Source organism: Neophocaena asiaeorientalis, unplaced genomic scaffold (genome assembly GCF_003031525.2).
Source record: "Neophocaena asiaeorientalis asiaeorientalis breed wild unplaced genomic scaffold, Neophocaena_asiaeorientalis_V1.1 scaffold217, whole genome shotgun sequence".
Lineage (NCBI taxonomy): Eukaryota > Metazoa > Chordata > Mammalia > Artiodactyla > Phocoenidae > Neophocaena > Neophocaena asiaeorientalis.
Genome location: NW_020172293.1, coordinates 2040982 through 2055703, shown reverse-complemented (window position 1 = coordinate 2055703; position 14722 = coordinate 2040982). Strand labels below are relative to the sequence as shown.

The following is a 14722-nucleotide window of genomic DNA, read 5'->3' as shown; positions in this document are numbered from 1 at the left end:
ATTAGGTGTGTGTCCTTAGGTATGCTATTTCACTTCTTTGTGTCCCAAACGTCTCAACTATTATTTAGGAGAATGATATTGACCATGTATAGTTGTAATATAAATTGGGGAGAATAATATCAGTCACATAACAGTTCAGTGAGGGTGTTTTAAGGGTGTATAGCATAATGTATGACACACAATGAGTACCCAATAAATGATAACTTAAAACACAGGGTTCTAAGCATACAAGTACATCCTATATTTAGTTCATATCTTGGGTATCTAACCAAAGTACTTTAATTTAAATTCCAATGGGAACATTTTAAATTTACTTTATAGCCTTGCTTACTGTTATTATTTCTAAATCAGAAGAATTCATTGGCACAAGCTATATATCTTTTTCTGAAAAGTTACTATGAATGGCTAATTTGTACCTTTTGTATAAAATATTAGGGTCTACAAAGAAGTCATTTAGAATAAAAAACTGTGCAGATTATCAGATGGGTAATTTGACTTGAAGAGCTATATGAATAAGAACCAACAGGAAAAAGAAATTTAATGATTTTAAAAATTACTAACAAAAAAGATTATTTTCACTTATCTATTGTAGCCAAGCATAACTGACTTGTTTAATGAAATCACCAGGAAACTCAAGGTAGAAAATCGTTATATTTTAAGACAGGTTAGTGTCCACATTAGACATTTATTTTCTCTGACAGAAGATACTTTCTTCTTATTTTTTCTCCCCTAGCAATTAAAAAAAGTATGTCTTTGGACATATTATATAACTTTTCTGAACCTTATTTTCCTCATCTATAAATCAAGAAAAGTACTTGCTCTTTTATAGAAGTGTTATTTGAATAAAACGAGTCAAGACAGGTGATCTCTTTGTAGTGGGTTCCCTGACAAGGGATTTTCCACCCCATTTAGAAATGGTCATGTTCAAAGAGGTGATATAAAGAACACTGTGGATGTGTTTGAAAAAATAAACTGTCCTCTCTTCATTTAAAATTGAAATAGAATGTAGCTCAAAATTATTGCAGTGAAGGAAAACCATAAAATGAGACATTAGTCAGCTACTTTTGCAAAAGCAGCAAACTCAAAATGTATTTTTCAGGGGGATAATCATCTATTATCAAACTTTAAACCCTAGCACCTTTAAGATATGTGCTGCACTTAACTTTGAAAAAGGATCACCTTCAAGAGCCCCAAAGATTGTATACTTGTGGATGGAGAACTGATGTCCTGATTGACCTTACTTCATATTTATTGGTTCTCTCTCTTTTTAGAAATCAAACTTGAGTTATTTTCCCCACACAAAATACACAGATCTTCCCAAGGAAGGTGTGACCTGATTGCCAAAATGCCTTCCAAGAACAAGAAGTCAGAGGAAGACATTTGTCACTATGTAAAGCTTTGGCAAGCTTCTCTGGACATGGCAGCTGCAAAGTAGTGTGGGAGAACATTTTCTTGCTTTAAGACAGACTGTTGTCAAATTCTTCAAGATAATCTAGAGGGAATCAGACTGTGTTCTTGGGTCTCCTGTACTTCTTGTAGTTACGGGTTTGAGCTAAATGATAGAGATGTTTTTGTGAGCAGTGTTTTCTGAGGATGAGAGGCCCCAAGTGAGGAAGTTACCCAAAGATGACTGAAACATGAATCTGCAGTCTTCTACAGTTATAAGGAAACAGAAAGGAAATTGCTCTTCATCCCTTAAAAAAAAAAAAGGTCTCTTTTCCTTGATCCCACCCCACTAGCAACTAACCTGTGAAGTGTGCTCTTCTGTTCATGTGCTATTTGCGTGCAAATCATTTCAGTTAAATAATTGCTATATTTCTCATTATTCTGCTTACTTTTTATTTATACAATTCTGTTTTAAGAATCTCTTCCTGCTGCTATGTATACAACCAGTCCATTTCCCTATTGATGCCTAGGACTCTACTGCTAAATAGCATGTAGAAATTGTCCAGTTCTAGGGATGGACACCCAGATTGTCTTCAGTTCCTTGCCATTACAATGATACTATGATAAGCTTATACGCCCCTTTATGCACCTGCATGAGAATTTCCTTGAAAGATAAACTGAATTGCAGGATTTCTCGGTCACAGGGAGGGGTAAATGTCATTTTACAAAATATCGCAAGATTGCTCTCTAGACAGGCTGCATCAGTCTACATATCCACCAGCAGGGCATAGGGGCTCCTATAGCCTCACTTTCCTGCCAACACTTGGCATCATACAGCTTTCTAATTTTTTGCCATTTTAATGAATGTAAAGTGGTATCTCACTATTGTTTTACTTTGCATTTCTCTGACTACTAATTAGCTTAAGCATCTCTTCATGTGCGTGTAAGCCTGTTGGGTTTACTTTTCTGTAAACTGCTTGTTTATAGCCTTTGCCCATTTCCTATTGTGATTCCTATATTTCTGTTTCACTGCAAGAGATCCTGCTGTATTCTAGATATTATTTCCTTGTCAATTTTAGACACTGCAATATCACCCAATCTGTCGTCTTTCAGGTAACTTTGCCCATAATATCTCCCCTTGAATGGAATTTAAAAAAATTTCTGATGCTACTTACTTAGTCAAAATTTTGCCTTACAGTTTATGCTTTTGGGTTTCATTTTAAGAAGTCTTTCAATGCTTTGCCACAAAAATATTCTCTTATAATCAACTACTACCATTAAAGTTTTACCTTGCACAGTCAGGTCTTTAACATTGGGAGTTCACCTTGGTATATGATATTGGGTAGGGATCCAGTTATTATTCTTATCTATTTAGTGAGCCAGGTTCCCAACATTATCAGCCTTTATCATACAAATAAGTGCCTTATATGCACGTGTATGTCTCTGAGCTCTCTGTTTTGTTCCACTGTTTCCCATGTCTGTTTTCTGGTCAATACTATTATGTTTCATTGCTGTGGTTGGGTAGTATATCTCAATATTTGCTTAGGCAAAGCCTACCTCTTTCCCCTTTTCACAGCTGACTTTTATTTTTCTACTTAAAGTAAGCCATCAAGTTTCTAAAAAAAATCTATATAGAATTTTGATTGGTTCTGCATTAAATTTATAGCTCCATTTGATGAGAATTGACATTTTTAATACAGTAAATTATTCCCTTTCAGAGCATGTGATGTCTCTCCATTTATTCAGATCATCTGTTTTGTCCTTCAGTAGAGCTTCAAAATTTCTCCATAAAGGTTTTGTGTATTCTTGATTAACTTCTAGAGAATATATGGGTTCTGTTGCTATTTTAAATGGCATCTTTTTAGTTATAACTTTTGTTGGAGATTGTTGGTGTAGAGAAATGCTATTGATTTTTGTACATTGATCTGGTATCCATCAACCCCGCTGAACTTTTTATTCTCATATTTGTCTGTTGATTTTATTGCTAAACAGTCATATCATCTACAAATAATCTGATCTTTATAACTCATTTCTTTTTTTTTCTTACAGAATTAGTTGTGACTTTCAGTAACTATGTTAAACAGCATCAGTGATAGTAAACATTTTCGACTTAAAGGGAACATCTTAAAGAAAATTTTCTTCCTTTAAGTACAGGGTTGATAGAGGCAAGTTTTACCAAGTTAAGAGTATCCTTCAATTTCTAGTATACCATTAAAAAAAATTAGGTGTTGGAACTTTGTAAAATGCCTTTTTACATTGATTAAAACAATCACATAATTTTTCTAATTTCTTTTGTTATTGCTGTGAATTTCATTGATATACTTTCTGATGTTAAAACATCCTTTTATTCTTGAGATACACTCCAGTGGGTCATAATGTATAATTATTTTAATATATTTTAATATTTGCTTAGCCAAGATTTCCTTTAGGATTCTTGGATCTATATGCAGAGTTAAAATGGGACTTTGTTTTTTTTTTTTTTTTTTTTTTTGCGGTACGCGGGCCTCTCACTGCTGCTGCGGCCTCTCCCGCTACGGAGCAGAGGCTCCGGACGCGCAGGCCCAGCGGCCATGGCTCACGGGCCCAGCCGCTCCGCGGCATGCGGGATCCTCCCGGAGCGGGGCACGAACCCGCGTCCCCCGCATCGGCAGGCAGACCCCCAACCACTGCGCCACCAGGGAAGCCCCTGTTTTTTTTATATTGTCCTCATGTGGCTTGGAATTAAAATCATATAAAATAAGTTGGATAATTTTGGGTTTTATTGGTGTTAAGAACTTGTAAAAATAAAAGAACTTTTCCTTAAAAGTTTGGTAGAATTCACATACAAAACCATGTTCGTAGGCCTGAAGCTTTTCTGGGAAGTGAATGATTTAAAACTCTCTATGCTTATGGTTGTATTCAAGTTTTATATTCCCTTTGTAGCAAATTTGGCATTGTATATTTTCTATCAATTTATCCACTTTTTTCATTTCCTCTAGTTTTTAAAAGTTTGTTACAAAATAATCGTATATTTTTAAAAATAATAATAGCTTTTAAAAACATTCCTTTGTATCTATTCATTCTGTGTATTGTTTATTTGCCTATTTCCTGTTTATTTGCATATTTTCTCTTTAATTCTTGAGTTTCCCTTATTTATCTTTTCAAAGAAATTTAGTGTTTTTATAACTAAAAATTTTTGAACTATTTTGAAATACTTTCAGACTTTCAGAAGATTAGCAAAGACAATACAGAAAGTTCCCATATACCCTTCACCCAGCTTCCTATAACATTAACATTTACATACAACTTATTAAAAACTAAGAAACTAATATTAGTACAACACTGTTAACTAAGCTACAGATTTTATTCAGATTTCCTCAGTTTTTCCACTAGTGCTCTGTTTCTCTTCCAGGATCCAAAATAGGATACCATATCTTATGCGCTGAATTATGTTTCCCCAAAATTCGTATGTGGAAGTCCTAACTCTCAGTACCTCAGAATGTGACAGTATTTTGAGACAGTACCTTTAAAGAGGTAATGAAGTTAAAATGAGGTCATTAAGATGGACCCTACAATATGACTTGGGTCTTCATAAGAAGAAATTAGGGCACAGGAACACACAAAGGGAAGACCATGTGGAGACACAGAGAGAAGATGGCCATCTACAAGCCAAGGAGAGAGGTCTCAGAAGAAACCAACCCTACTGATGCCTTGACCTTGGACTTTTAGATTCTAGAATTATGAGAAAATACGTTTCTGTTGTTTAAACCACCCAGTCTGGGTACTTTGTTATGGCAGCCCTAGCAAACCAATATATCATTTGTTTTTCATATTTCCTTAGTCTCCTCCAATCTGTGACAGTCTCTCAGTCTTTCCTTGCCTTTAAACAATACTCTCTTATGTTATCAACTATCAGTTGACACTTCTGAAGAGTGCTGCTAAGGTATTTTGTTGAATATCCCTCTATTTGGATTTGTCTGATGCTTTCTCATGATAAGACTGAGGTTATGGACTTTTGGGAAGAATACAATAGAGGGGAAATGCTCTTCTCATTGCATCTTACCACAGAGTACCTAGTATCGATATGTCTTATTACTGGTGATGTTAACCTTGGTCACTTGGTTCGTGGTGTGTTTGCCAGGTTTCTCCATTCTAGTTACTATTTTTCCCTTTCCGTATTTTATTCTAAGTGAATCACTAAGTTAAGCTCACACTCTAAGGGAAGGTGAATTCACTTCTTCCTGGAGGGAGGAGCATCAAAGGATTTTGGACATATGTTAAAACCACTACAGTAATGAATAAATGTTTTGGGGGAGATGATTTGAGCTTATTCAAATATCCTGTTTCTTCTTAATGTTTTTCCCACTAATTTTAGGATTTATCAGCAGGTCTTGTCTGCAACAATTATTAATGTGGTATTCTAATGATGATTTTCTATTTCCCCCATTCCTTCTAAACGTATGAGTTGGAATTCTTTTGTAACAAAGAGTTCTGTCTTCTTCCTCATTTATTAACTTAATCATTTATTCATATGAGTATGGACTTATGGCTATTTATTTTGGGGGTTGAATCCGATATTATCATTATTTATTTCATTGCTCAAACTACTCCAGCTTTGACAATTGGGAACTCTTTTAAGTTGGCTTGTGTGTCTTTTTGACATGCACTTGTTCTTATTTTCTGAAAATGATGCTTTAAGTGTACCTTGCATTTTCCCTGCCCCAGCCCTAGGTTCAGTCATTTCTCTAACCCTTGTTCCAGAATTTTTTTTTTACTTGTAGTGTATTCACTGCCATTCAAGTCTAAGTATTCATTAATTTTCTTTTTCAACCTAAGGGTTATTTAGGAATTTGTTTTAATTTTCCAAACATGTGAGGTGTATTTAAGCTATCCTTTTAAGAAACAATTTATAATTTAATGCATTATGACTAAAGGACATAGTTTGTATGACACTGATCCTTTGGAATCTGAGGTTCCCTTTGAAATATTATCTCTGGTTTATTTTTGGTAAATATTCTGTGCATGTTAAAACAAAAAGTGAATTATTTGTCACATGAAGAGCTCTATATATGCCTAAATAGCTTAAGTCTAGCTTAATTGTACTGTTGAGATATTTGCTAATTGCTTCTTTCTGTTCAATCTATCAGTTTCTCAGAGGTATGTCAGGATTTCCAACAATTATTTCTTTCTTATGTCAATCGTTGATAAATATACACACATACACACAAGCACACACACGTGCCCTTGGCAGCATATATGCCCTTGGTAGCTATATCCTCTAAATCCACTGTATCTTTTCCGCATATACAGTGTCTATATTGGTTAGATGTTCCAGTTACCTATTTCTGCATAACAAATTACTGAAAAACCTAGGGGCATAAAACAAGCATTTTTCTCACAGTTCTGTGGATCACAGATCTGGGAAGGGCTTGGCTGAGTGGTTTGTTTCTAGTGTATGCAGTGTCAGCTGGCATGGCTGGGGCTGGAAGACCCACTTCTAAGGTGGCTTCTTCATTCATATATCTGGCAACTGGGCTGCGAAGTTTGGAATAGCTGGGGGATGCATGGGCACTGCTCAGTAAACTCTCTTTCCACATTTACTCCACCTGGCACCTTGCATTTACTTCCAGCAGGGTAATAGGGTAGTAGGGCTTCTTATCTGCAGAATACACTTACTCCTCTCAAGTCTCCCACCCCCAAAGTCTTATCTCACTGTGATATTGTCTTGAAGTCAGGGCTTAGCCAACTGAATGAGACCCAGATGAGCATGAGTGCTATGTGTATAGTTCAAGTATAGTATCTCTCAATTTAAAGACCTGTAAAGAAACATTATCTGTCCTCTGCCCCCAGTATCCCTGAAACATCCACATGTGATAAAGAGATAGGACAATTACAATGACACTTCAGTTGAAAAAGCAGGGGAACAGGATACACATAGCAGTTACTAGTCTATAGCAATTCTGAAATTCATTTGAGCACATATTGCCAATTTCTTGATTAGGACCAGTCCTGCTCCCTGGGAAAATTCTCTGAAGGTCCTGGCTTTACCCTCTGGCCTCTTGATTCTGTCCTCTGAGCTACCCTTCCTTTTCCCTAAGAAACTGACTATATTTGCAATTGAGTGGCCTTCTCAGCCTGCCTCTTGCCCATAGAAGGGTGGGGGTGGGGAAAGTGTCTTTTAAAATTTTGCACTATCTCTTTTCTTTTTAATTCAAGATGATAGCGCTCCTACCTATGCTATTCATTGAAAAACGTAGGTTTCCTGTGAATCTTACTGGATTTCATTCTATTAGACAGAAGTCACATTTACAAATCTCTTTAAGACAGGAAGTTTTCTATCTTGGGTCCTTGTGGCTACTGTCCTAATAATGACTTGAGAATCTTAGAATCCCCGTTGTTTGTCAGTGAGGGTCTATGAGGCATACCCATAAGACCGTCAGAAGTCCTTTAGTCTAGCTGAGAGCCTCTATGAAACACTGCCTTAGACCTTTCTTAAGTCTTAACAAAGGATTTTCCAGACCCACCCTGAGGTGGTTCTTTGCTCTGAAGCCATTTCATATTCTGAGAATCTTTTGCTAGAATAGACAGGGGATGTGCAACAGTTTTATTTCCAAATCCTGACTCTAATATTTCCTCTAAATTTCACCCCAAAACTAAGCAACTCCACAACAGCATTATTCACAATACCCAAAAGATGGAAGCAACTCAGTGTCTATCAACAAATGGATGAATAAACAAAATACAGTATATACATACAATGCAATATTATTCCATTAAAAAGGAAGGAAATTCTGACACATGATACAACATGGATGAAACCTGAGGACATTATACAAAGTGAAATAAGCCAGCCACAAAAAAGACACGTATTGTATGATTCCACTCATGAGATGCCTAAAGCCATCAAATGCTTAGAGATAGAAGTTAGAATTGTGGTTTGAATATAGGGGCTGGGCAGAGGAGGGGGATGGGAAATTGTTGTTTAATGGGTATACAGTTGTTTTGCAAGATGAAAAGAAGTCTGGAGATTGATTGCATAACAATATGAAGTAATTAACACTACTAAACTGTACATTTAAAAATGGTTAAGATGGTAAATTTTGTTATATATATTTTACCACAATTAAAAAATTTAAAAAGCCAAAAACAAAACAAGACTAAGCAACTCTTTCTTTAGTTCATGCCTTTCCCTTTGTATTCTATCACAGTCAGCTAGAAAAAGCCAGGTAGTATTCTCTGCATTTTACCTAGAAACTTCCTTAGACATATCCACAAGTTCATGGGTTTACAGGTGACAGTGTTGCCAAACTTTCCAACTATTATGTACCAAAGGTTGCTTTTTCTTCTGTCTCCAGTATCATTTCTACACTGTCCTTTAAGACTCACCAACATATTCTCACTTTTATTAACCATTTCTTTGAGGCCCTTCTAGCTTCTGCCTCTGCCTGGGCCCAAAGCCAGTGCCATACGTTTTAGGCTTCTGTTATGTAAGCAACCCCCTGCTAGGCACCAGGTCCTGTTCTGGTTATCTATTGTTTGGAGGAAATGACTGATGGCAGCTGGTCTAAGAGCATCTGTTTTTATCAACTCTTTATTTTGGCAGAACCTCTGCCCTGATTCCCCATCAAAATTGACTAATGGGTTGTTACTGTCAATTTCTGTAGTGATGAAGAAGGAAAATTATGGCCCAAGGTAACGTGGTGAAGAAACAATCCTAAGGAGAATTTCAAAACGTTCCTTCAACATATCCAGTTTTTCTTTCCATTCATTCACCCATAGCAGTCCATGACAGTTTTCTGTTTCCTTGGGTTTTCGCACATGCTCTCTCTCTCTCTGGTCATGGTTATTTTAGCTACTATTCACATCTCTCTAGCATCTGCAATTTTTCAAGGTTAATTTTGGGGGGGGTGGGTGCTGATTTAGGAGCTGAGGGAAAATATTACAAAGACATGGGCTATGGAAATTTTAGTCTGGTGGGAAAAACATATCATTAAAAATCCAATATTATAATAAAAGGTGCTAATGATATGAAGAAGGTAAGCACAGTGTATTATGGGCAGAATAGAGAAGCAGTTTCTAAATGAGACTTTGGAGTTCACAGAAGGCTTTAAAAAGGAGCCAGGTAGGAGCTATGATAGGTAAAGCACCACTGAGGCAAAGGAACTTCAGATATAAAGGTATCTATAAAAGAATGATTTTTTGAGATAGCATGAATTATTTAGGACCCCACAGGTAATTCTGAATCGTCTGGAACAAAGAATGTATGCAAGTGAGTGGGTGGAGAAGTTAGAAGTAGGAGGGGCTTGAATATAATGTTATAGCAAGGAGCTTGGATTTCATTCTTCAGGAGAGTGGGAAATATTGATTTTAAGCAGGGAATTGTGAGGATCATATTTACAAGTTTCAAAGATTAAACAGACAGCAGTGTTTTATGCTTAAGCTCTACGGACTCTTGCTTGCATGGAATTTTCTAAAGCCCTGGAATAGGCACTAACAACATATTTTGTGGTCAATTGTTTTCTGTAAAATTTGCAAAAGGAAGATACAATTGAATACTCTCTGTCTACTATAACTTGCCTCCATTACATTTTCCCTAGGCTGTGGGCATTACTGGAAATTGGTTAAGGGGAAGTTCTCGATTATTTAGTAATATATATTAAAGTAGTGTGTAGTCACTTCTGTCTATAGCTAAGTTCTGGTACTGAAATGCCTTCTGGTAATGATCTTACTACCCAACCAGCACTTGTAACATAAGCATGTAGGGCCAACGGTCACATTGTGATAAAAATGTATATTCATAGTTTTGTATTTGTTTCTTAAAGAAGGACCCTAAACCGTATAAACGTGAGGGCCTACAAACCGAGATCTTCACCTGGAGCAATGCCAGACAGCACCAAATTAGTAAACTATTATAAAACTATTATAAAACTATTATAAAAATTTTTTAGCTCTCGGAGAGGTGAAGACCTGAACCAGGCAGAAATAGCAGAAATGGAGAGGAAGGGTCAAGGTGCATGCAGGGAGTAGAATCTATGGAACTTGGCAATTGTTTTGATTTGGGCGGTGAGTTTCAGAACAAACAAGTTATCTACCAGATAACTGTAAGGACGGAAGCCCCATTCATGGGGAGAGAACGTCAGGGAAATTCCAAATTTGGTTGGAGGAGAAATCCTGTTTGGTGCTTTTGCTGCCTTTCAGGAGTCAGAAAAAGTGGAGGAAAATGCTAGTCTGCAGCTCAGCTAAGCACCGAAAGGTTTGGGGGACATTATTTTCTATATTTTCCATTCTCTGGATGCCACTTACCAGGCTCTTCTCGGCCCTCATCTTCCGGTCCTCAAGCCACCACACGTCAGCCACTTCCGCGCCTTCAGAATTTCCCGGTGGTGCCCGCTCACCGGATGTGGGAGCAGCACTTCCGCCTCAGAGGGGCTCGCTCAGGAGACAGAGGGCGCAGGCGCGGTGGGGTTTTCCGCTCAGGAGACAGAGGGCGCAGGCGCGGCGGGGTTTTCTGCGGGCCCAAGTTCTGCCGGCGGGTGTGCGTCGCCGTTTAAATGTTTGCGTTGCTGTGGCTGAATGCTTTTTCCAAACTGAGAGAGCATTCGCTTTCCGCTTAATGACCGAGGCCTCCATTTCCCCATCCCCCCACAGAAAGTCACGGCGCCTTCCCAAGGGCTTTGTAGGTCTCCAGGCACCGAGGCCCAGGCGCTAATGAAGAAGAGTCAGCGCTGATTTCCAGGTGCTAAACGCACGGCTCATTACATTTGGTGGGTTTTTAAAATTTATTTATTTATTTATTTAATTTTTGCTGTGTTGGGTCTTCGTTGCCGTGCGTGGGCCTTCTCTTGTTGCAGTGAGCGGGGACTACTCTTCGTTGCGGTGTGCGGGCCTCTCATTGCGGTGGCCTCGCCTGTTGCGGAGCACGGCTCTAGGCACATGGGCGTCAGTAGTTGTGGCATGCAGGGTCAGTAGTTGTGGCTCGTGGGCTCTAGAGCACAGGCTCAGTAGTTGTAGCGCACGGGCTTAGTTGCCCCGCGTCCAGTTGCCCCGCGTCCCGGCCCAGGGCTCGAACCCGTGTTCCCTGCATTGGCAGGCGGATTCTTAACACTGCACCACCAGGGAAGGCCACCTTTGGCGGTTTTACTCTGAGCCCAGAGAGCTTCATGAGTTGAGTTTCAAGTCTGCGGTGACCTTTCGTTTCCTGTATAGGAACCTGGAAATAAGGGGGGAAATTCTCAGCCATTAAGATACCAATTTCTTAAGCCAGGTTTCTCAGGCAAGGGGCCAGAGTAATTGCATCCTCCTGGAGTCCCAAATTAACCCATGACCCTGAGCCAGCTCTGGAGGCTTTGGAGATTTCCACTATCTTGCCCTAAAGGGTAGCAAGATAGTGGAGGAAAACTTGACCTTATTATTACTAATGATTGTGGAACGAACAGAAATACATATTTTTATTAGTTTCCTACTTTCTTTTTTTTTTTTTTTTCCTGTACGCGGGCCTCTCACTGTTGTGGCCTCTCCCGTTGCGGGGCACAGGCTCTGGACGCGCAGGCCCAGCGGCCATGGCTCACGGGCCCAGCCGCTCCGCGGCATGCAGGATCCTCCCGGACCGGGGCACGAACCCGCGTCCCCTGCATCGGCAGGCGGACTCCCAACCACTGCGCCACCAGGGAAGGGTAGCCCCTACTTACATTCTTAATAAGCCGTTCAAGTATACCAAAATGTAGTGGATAGTGGTAGTCCAGTGGGAAATTTGATGTCGCTGAGGAAGATGGCTGGTAAGTTAGAGAGTAAATACGAATCTGCTGTGATTATACCTTGAACCATTGACTTAGAAATCTTACTTCAGTGAGGCTTACCCTGACCACCCGTTAAAAAAAGTTTAACCTACCCTCCCTCTACTCCCAGCCATCCTTCTTACCTCCTTGAAGGTGTTTTTTTTTGTTTCTGTTTTCTCCATTGCACTTTTTAGTTTGTAATACGAAGTGTAATTTACTTAGTTATTATAGCCCTGGTTTATTATTTGTCTGTCCCACACTAGAGTTAAGCTCTATGAAGGCAGGAACTGTTTTTTTCCTGCTTACTAATGTATTTCAGAGACTAGACAATTTTGGCTTATAGTAGGTGCTCAATAAGTAATTTATTGAATGAATGAAAAACTGAATATGTTATTTTCCAAAGACCGTAAGTAGAGCCCAGAGTGAGCTTGCCCTGATGGCCATGACCTATATGGAACACAGTTTTCTGGGAAGTCCTGGTTGGTGAAGACAGCAAGTCAACCAATGTTTGTGGAATACCTGTTCTACCCCAAGTGATAACTTTCCACATTCCTCAGAATTTAGCATCCGTTCTCCATGAAATATTCTGATACTTTTTAAGGCATCTTAAACCTTTGGGGTTCCTTGGGCAGGACCTATGTGGTTCATCTCCATGGCATCTCTTATCTTGATACGCACATATCAGACAATATTTGTTGAAAGAGCTAACTGGGTTAAGGCATTATGTCACTGGGGAATTCAGTTAATTATCACATGAATAGTATTTGTTTTATGGAATTATGGTCCACAATAGTAGTATTTTGCAAACTGGGGCTATTTCTCTGAAGGATTTATAAGGTTTTTATGATAAAGTTTTGGGTCTTCCTTTCAGTGATCCTCTGAAAAATGAACTTACACATATTCTGGGTTGTCTGGATAACCAAATACTGATGGGAGGTTTTGGTGTGCCTGTTTGTTTTTGTGTCTCTTTTGAGCATGTTAGCACTAGGTAACATAGTAGATACTTTGTCACAGGTTAATAAGAACAGAGGCAGCCTTAAAAAGTAAATGATTTATTCACTCTAGATGAAGCCCAAATGACATTAAGCCACTCTGTCAGAAGCTTTCACAGTAGTTTAAAAGGAGAAAAGAGATGAGAAAAATGAGTCATACCATGTGGTAAAACAGGCTTGCTGAACTAGCAGTTGGTACCATATTTCTTTTCTGAGAGGTAATTTAGTTCAGCAAAACATAATCATCGGTGTTTTTAAATTAATTTTGTAAATTTAAAAATTGTTGGCTTTATAGTTTTTCATTTGTTTTGCTATTTTGTGTGTGTGTGTTTTGTAGCTAGAAAAGCTATAATATAAGGAATTCGAGCCCACCTTTTATGTTTGTACATATTTAATAATATCATAAAGAAAATAGTTTAAGTTGGGGACATGGGACCTTGAAAATGTGTTTTTACATTTAGTGAGTTTTAGTGGGGTGTTCATGCTTTACTCAACCTGGTGAAAAAAAGTCATTGTAGAGCTTTGGGCTTCAGGGCCAGTCCCCAGAATACTCATTTCAAGTAAGTCCAGGTGCGATAGCTCAGTGTAGGACAGATAGGTCTGTTACTGATGCTGCTAAGGGTGCTGGTGGTGGTGAAAAATAGAAGAGAGTGATCTTAGGAAAATATAGGAAGATTGGTTGGCAAATATGGAGGAATTTTAGGTAAAGTTGGAGCTTTCTTTGCAATTTTGTTTTTGGCTCTGAATTTGTGAGTTCTCTTTCTTAGTGACCTTTCTCAAATGGGTAAGTGAAATGCAGTGTTTTTATTTCTAGATTTAAAAGAGTAAACACTAAACGGCACTTCTGTGGATGGTGCAGATTTCTTCGGTGTGGAACACTGGAAGACCTAAAGAACTGCTTAAAGTCATTGTCATAGAAGATCAGAGGAAAGAGATGCTTATTTTCTGATACTGTCTTCCCCTCTTAACTCACTCCCCCACCCCCTTGCCCCAACCTTCCCATCCCAGGCCCTGCATTGGGAAATAGGAGTAGAAAGAAATAAGGGCTTTTAAAAAATTTTACTCTAATAGAAGGGGTACTGGGAGCAGGTGTTATTTCAGAGTCGACTTTGCTACCATGTCCAGAGTAATACTGTCTGGAGGTCAGTCAATCAGCAAATATTTATTGAACACCAACTGTGTGCCAGGCATTATCTAGGGAGCTGAAACAGTGAACAATACAGAGTCTCTGCTTTCAGACTTAATAAAACGAATACTTTATGATTCTGTTCTATTCTGTCTGTATCTACACTCGGTACACTTTAGATGAATATGTGTGGGCAATTTGAAGAATTTTAGTGCATTCTTTATGCTGATATGGCTGATTTCTAGGGTAGAATACAGAGTTAGATATTGTAAAGGCTCAAATTAATTTGTTCTTTTTGTCTTTCTCTGTTTTAAGGGGTGTCATGAAAGTTGACATAAATCTTCAGAAGGTGGACATTGACCAATGTTCAAGTGATGGCTGGTTTTCAGGAACTCACAAATGTCACCTTAACAATTCAGAGGTAAGAACATGGAGATAAAGTTCTCTGAAATCAGAAGCTCAGA

The 14722-nt window shown here is 38.5% G+C and overlaps 1 protein-coding gene across 1 annotated transcript in view; it reads left to right on the top strand.

Moving 5' to 3' along the window:
- The window catches only part of GPR158 (G protein-coupled receptor 158), a 300753-nt gene that overhangs the window by 15714 nt on the left and 270317 nt on the right, over window positions 1–14722 (top strand). Inside the window, exon 2 of the mRNA XM_024766198.1 lies at window positions 14574–14679. Coding sequence (XP_024621966.1) covers window positions 14574–14679 — 106 coding nt within the window. The remainder of the gene's footprint in view (window positions 1–14573; window positions 14680–14722) is intronic.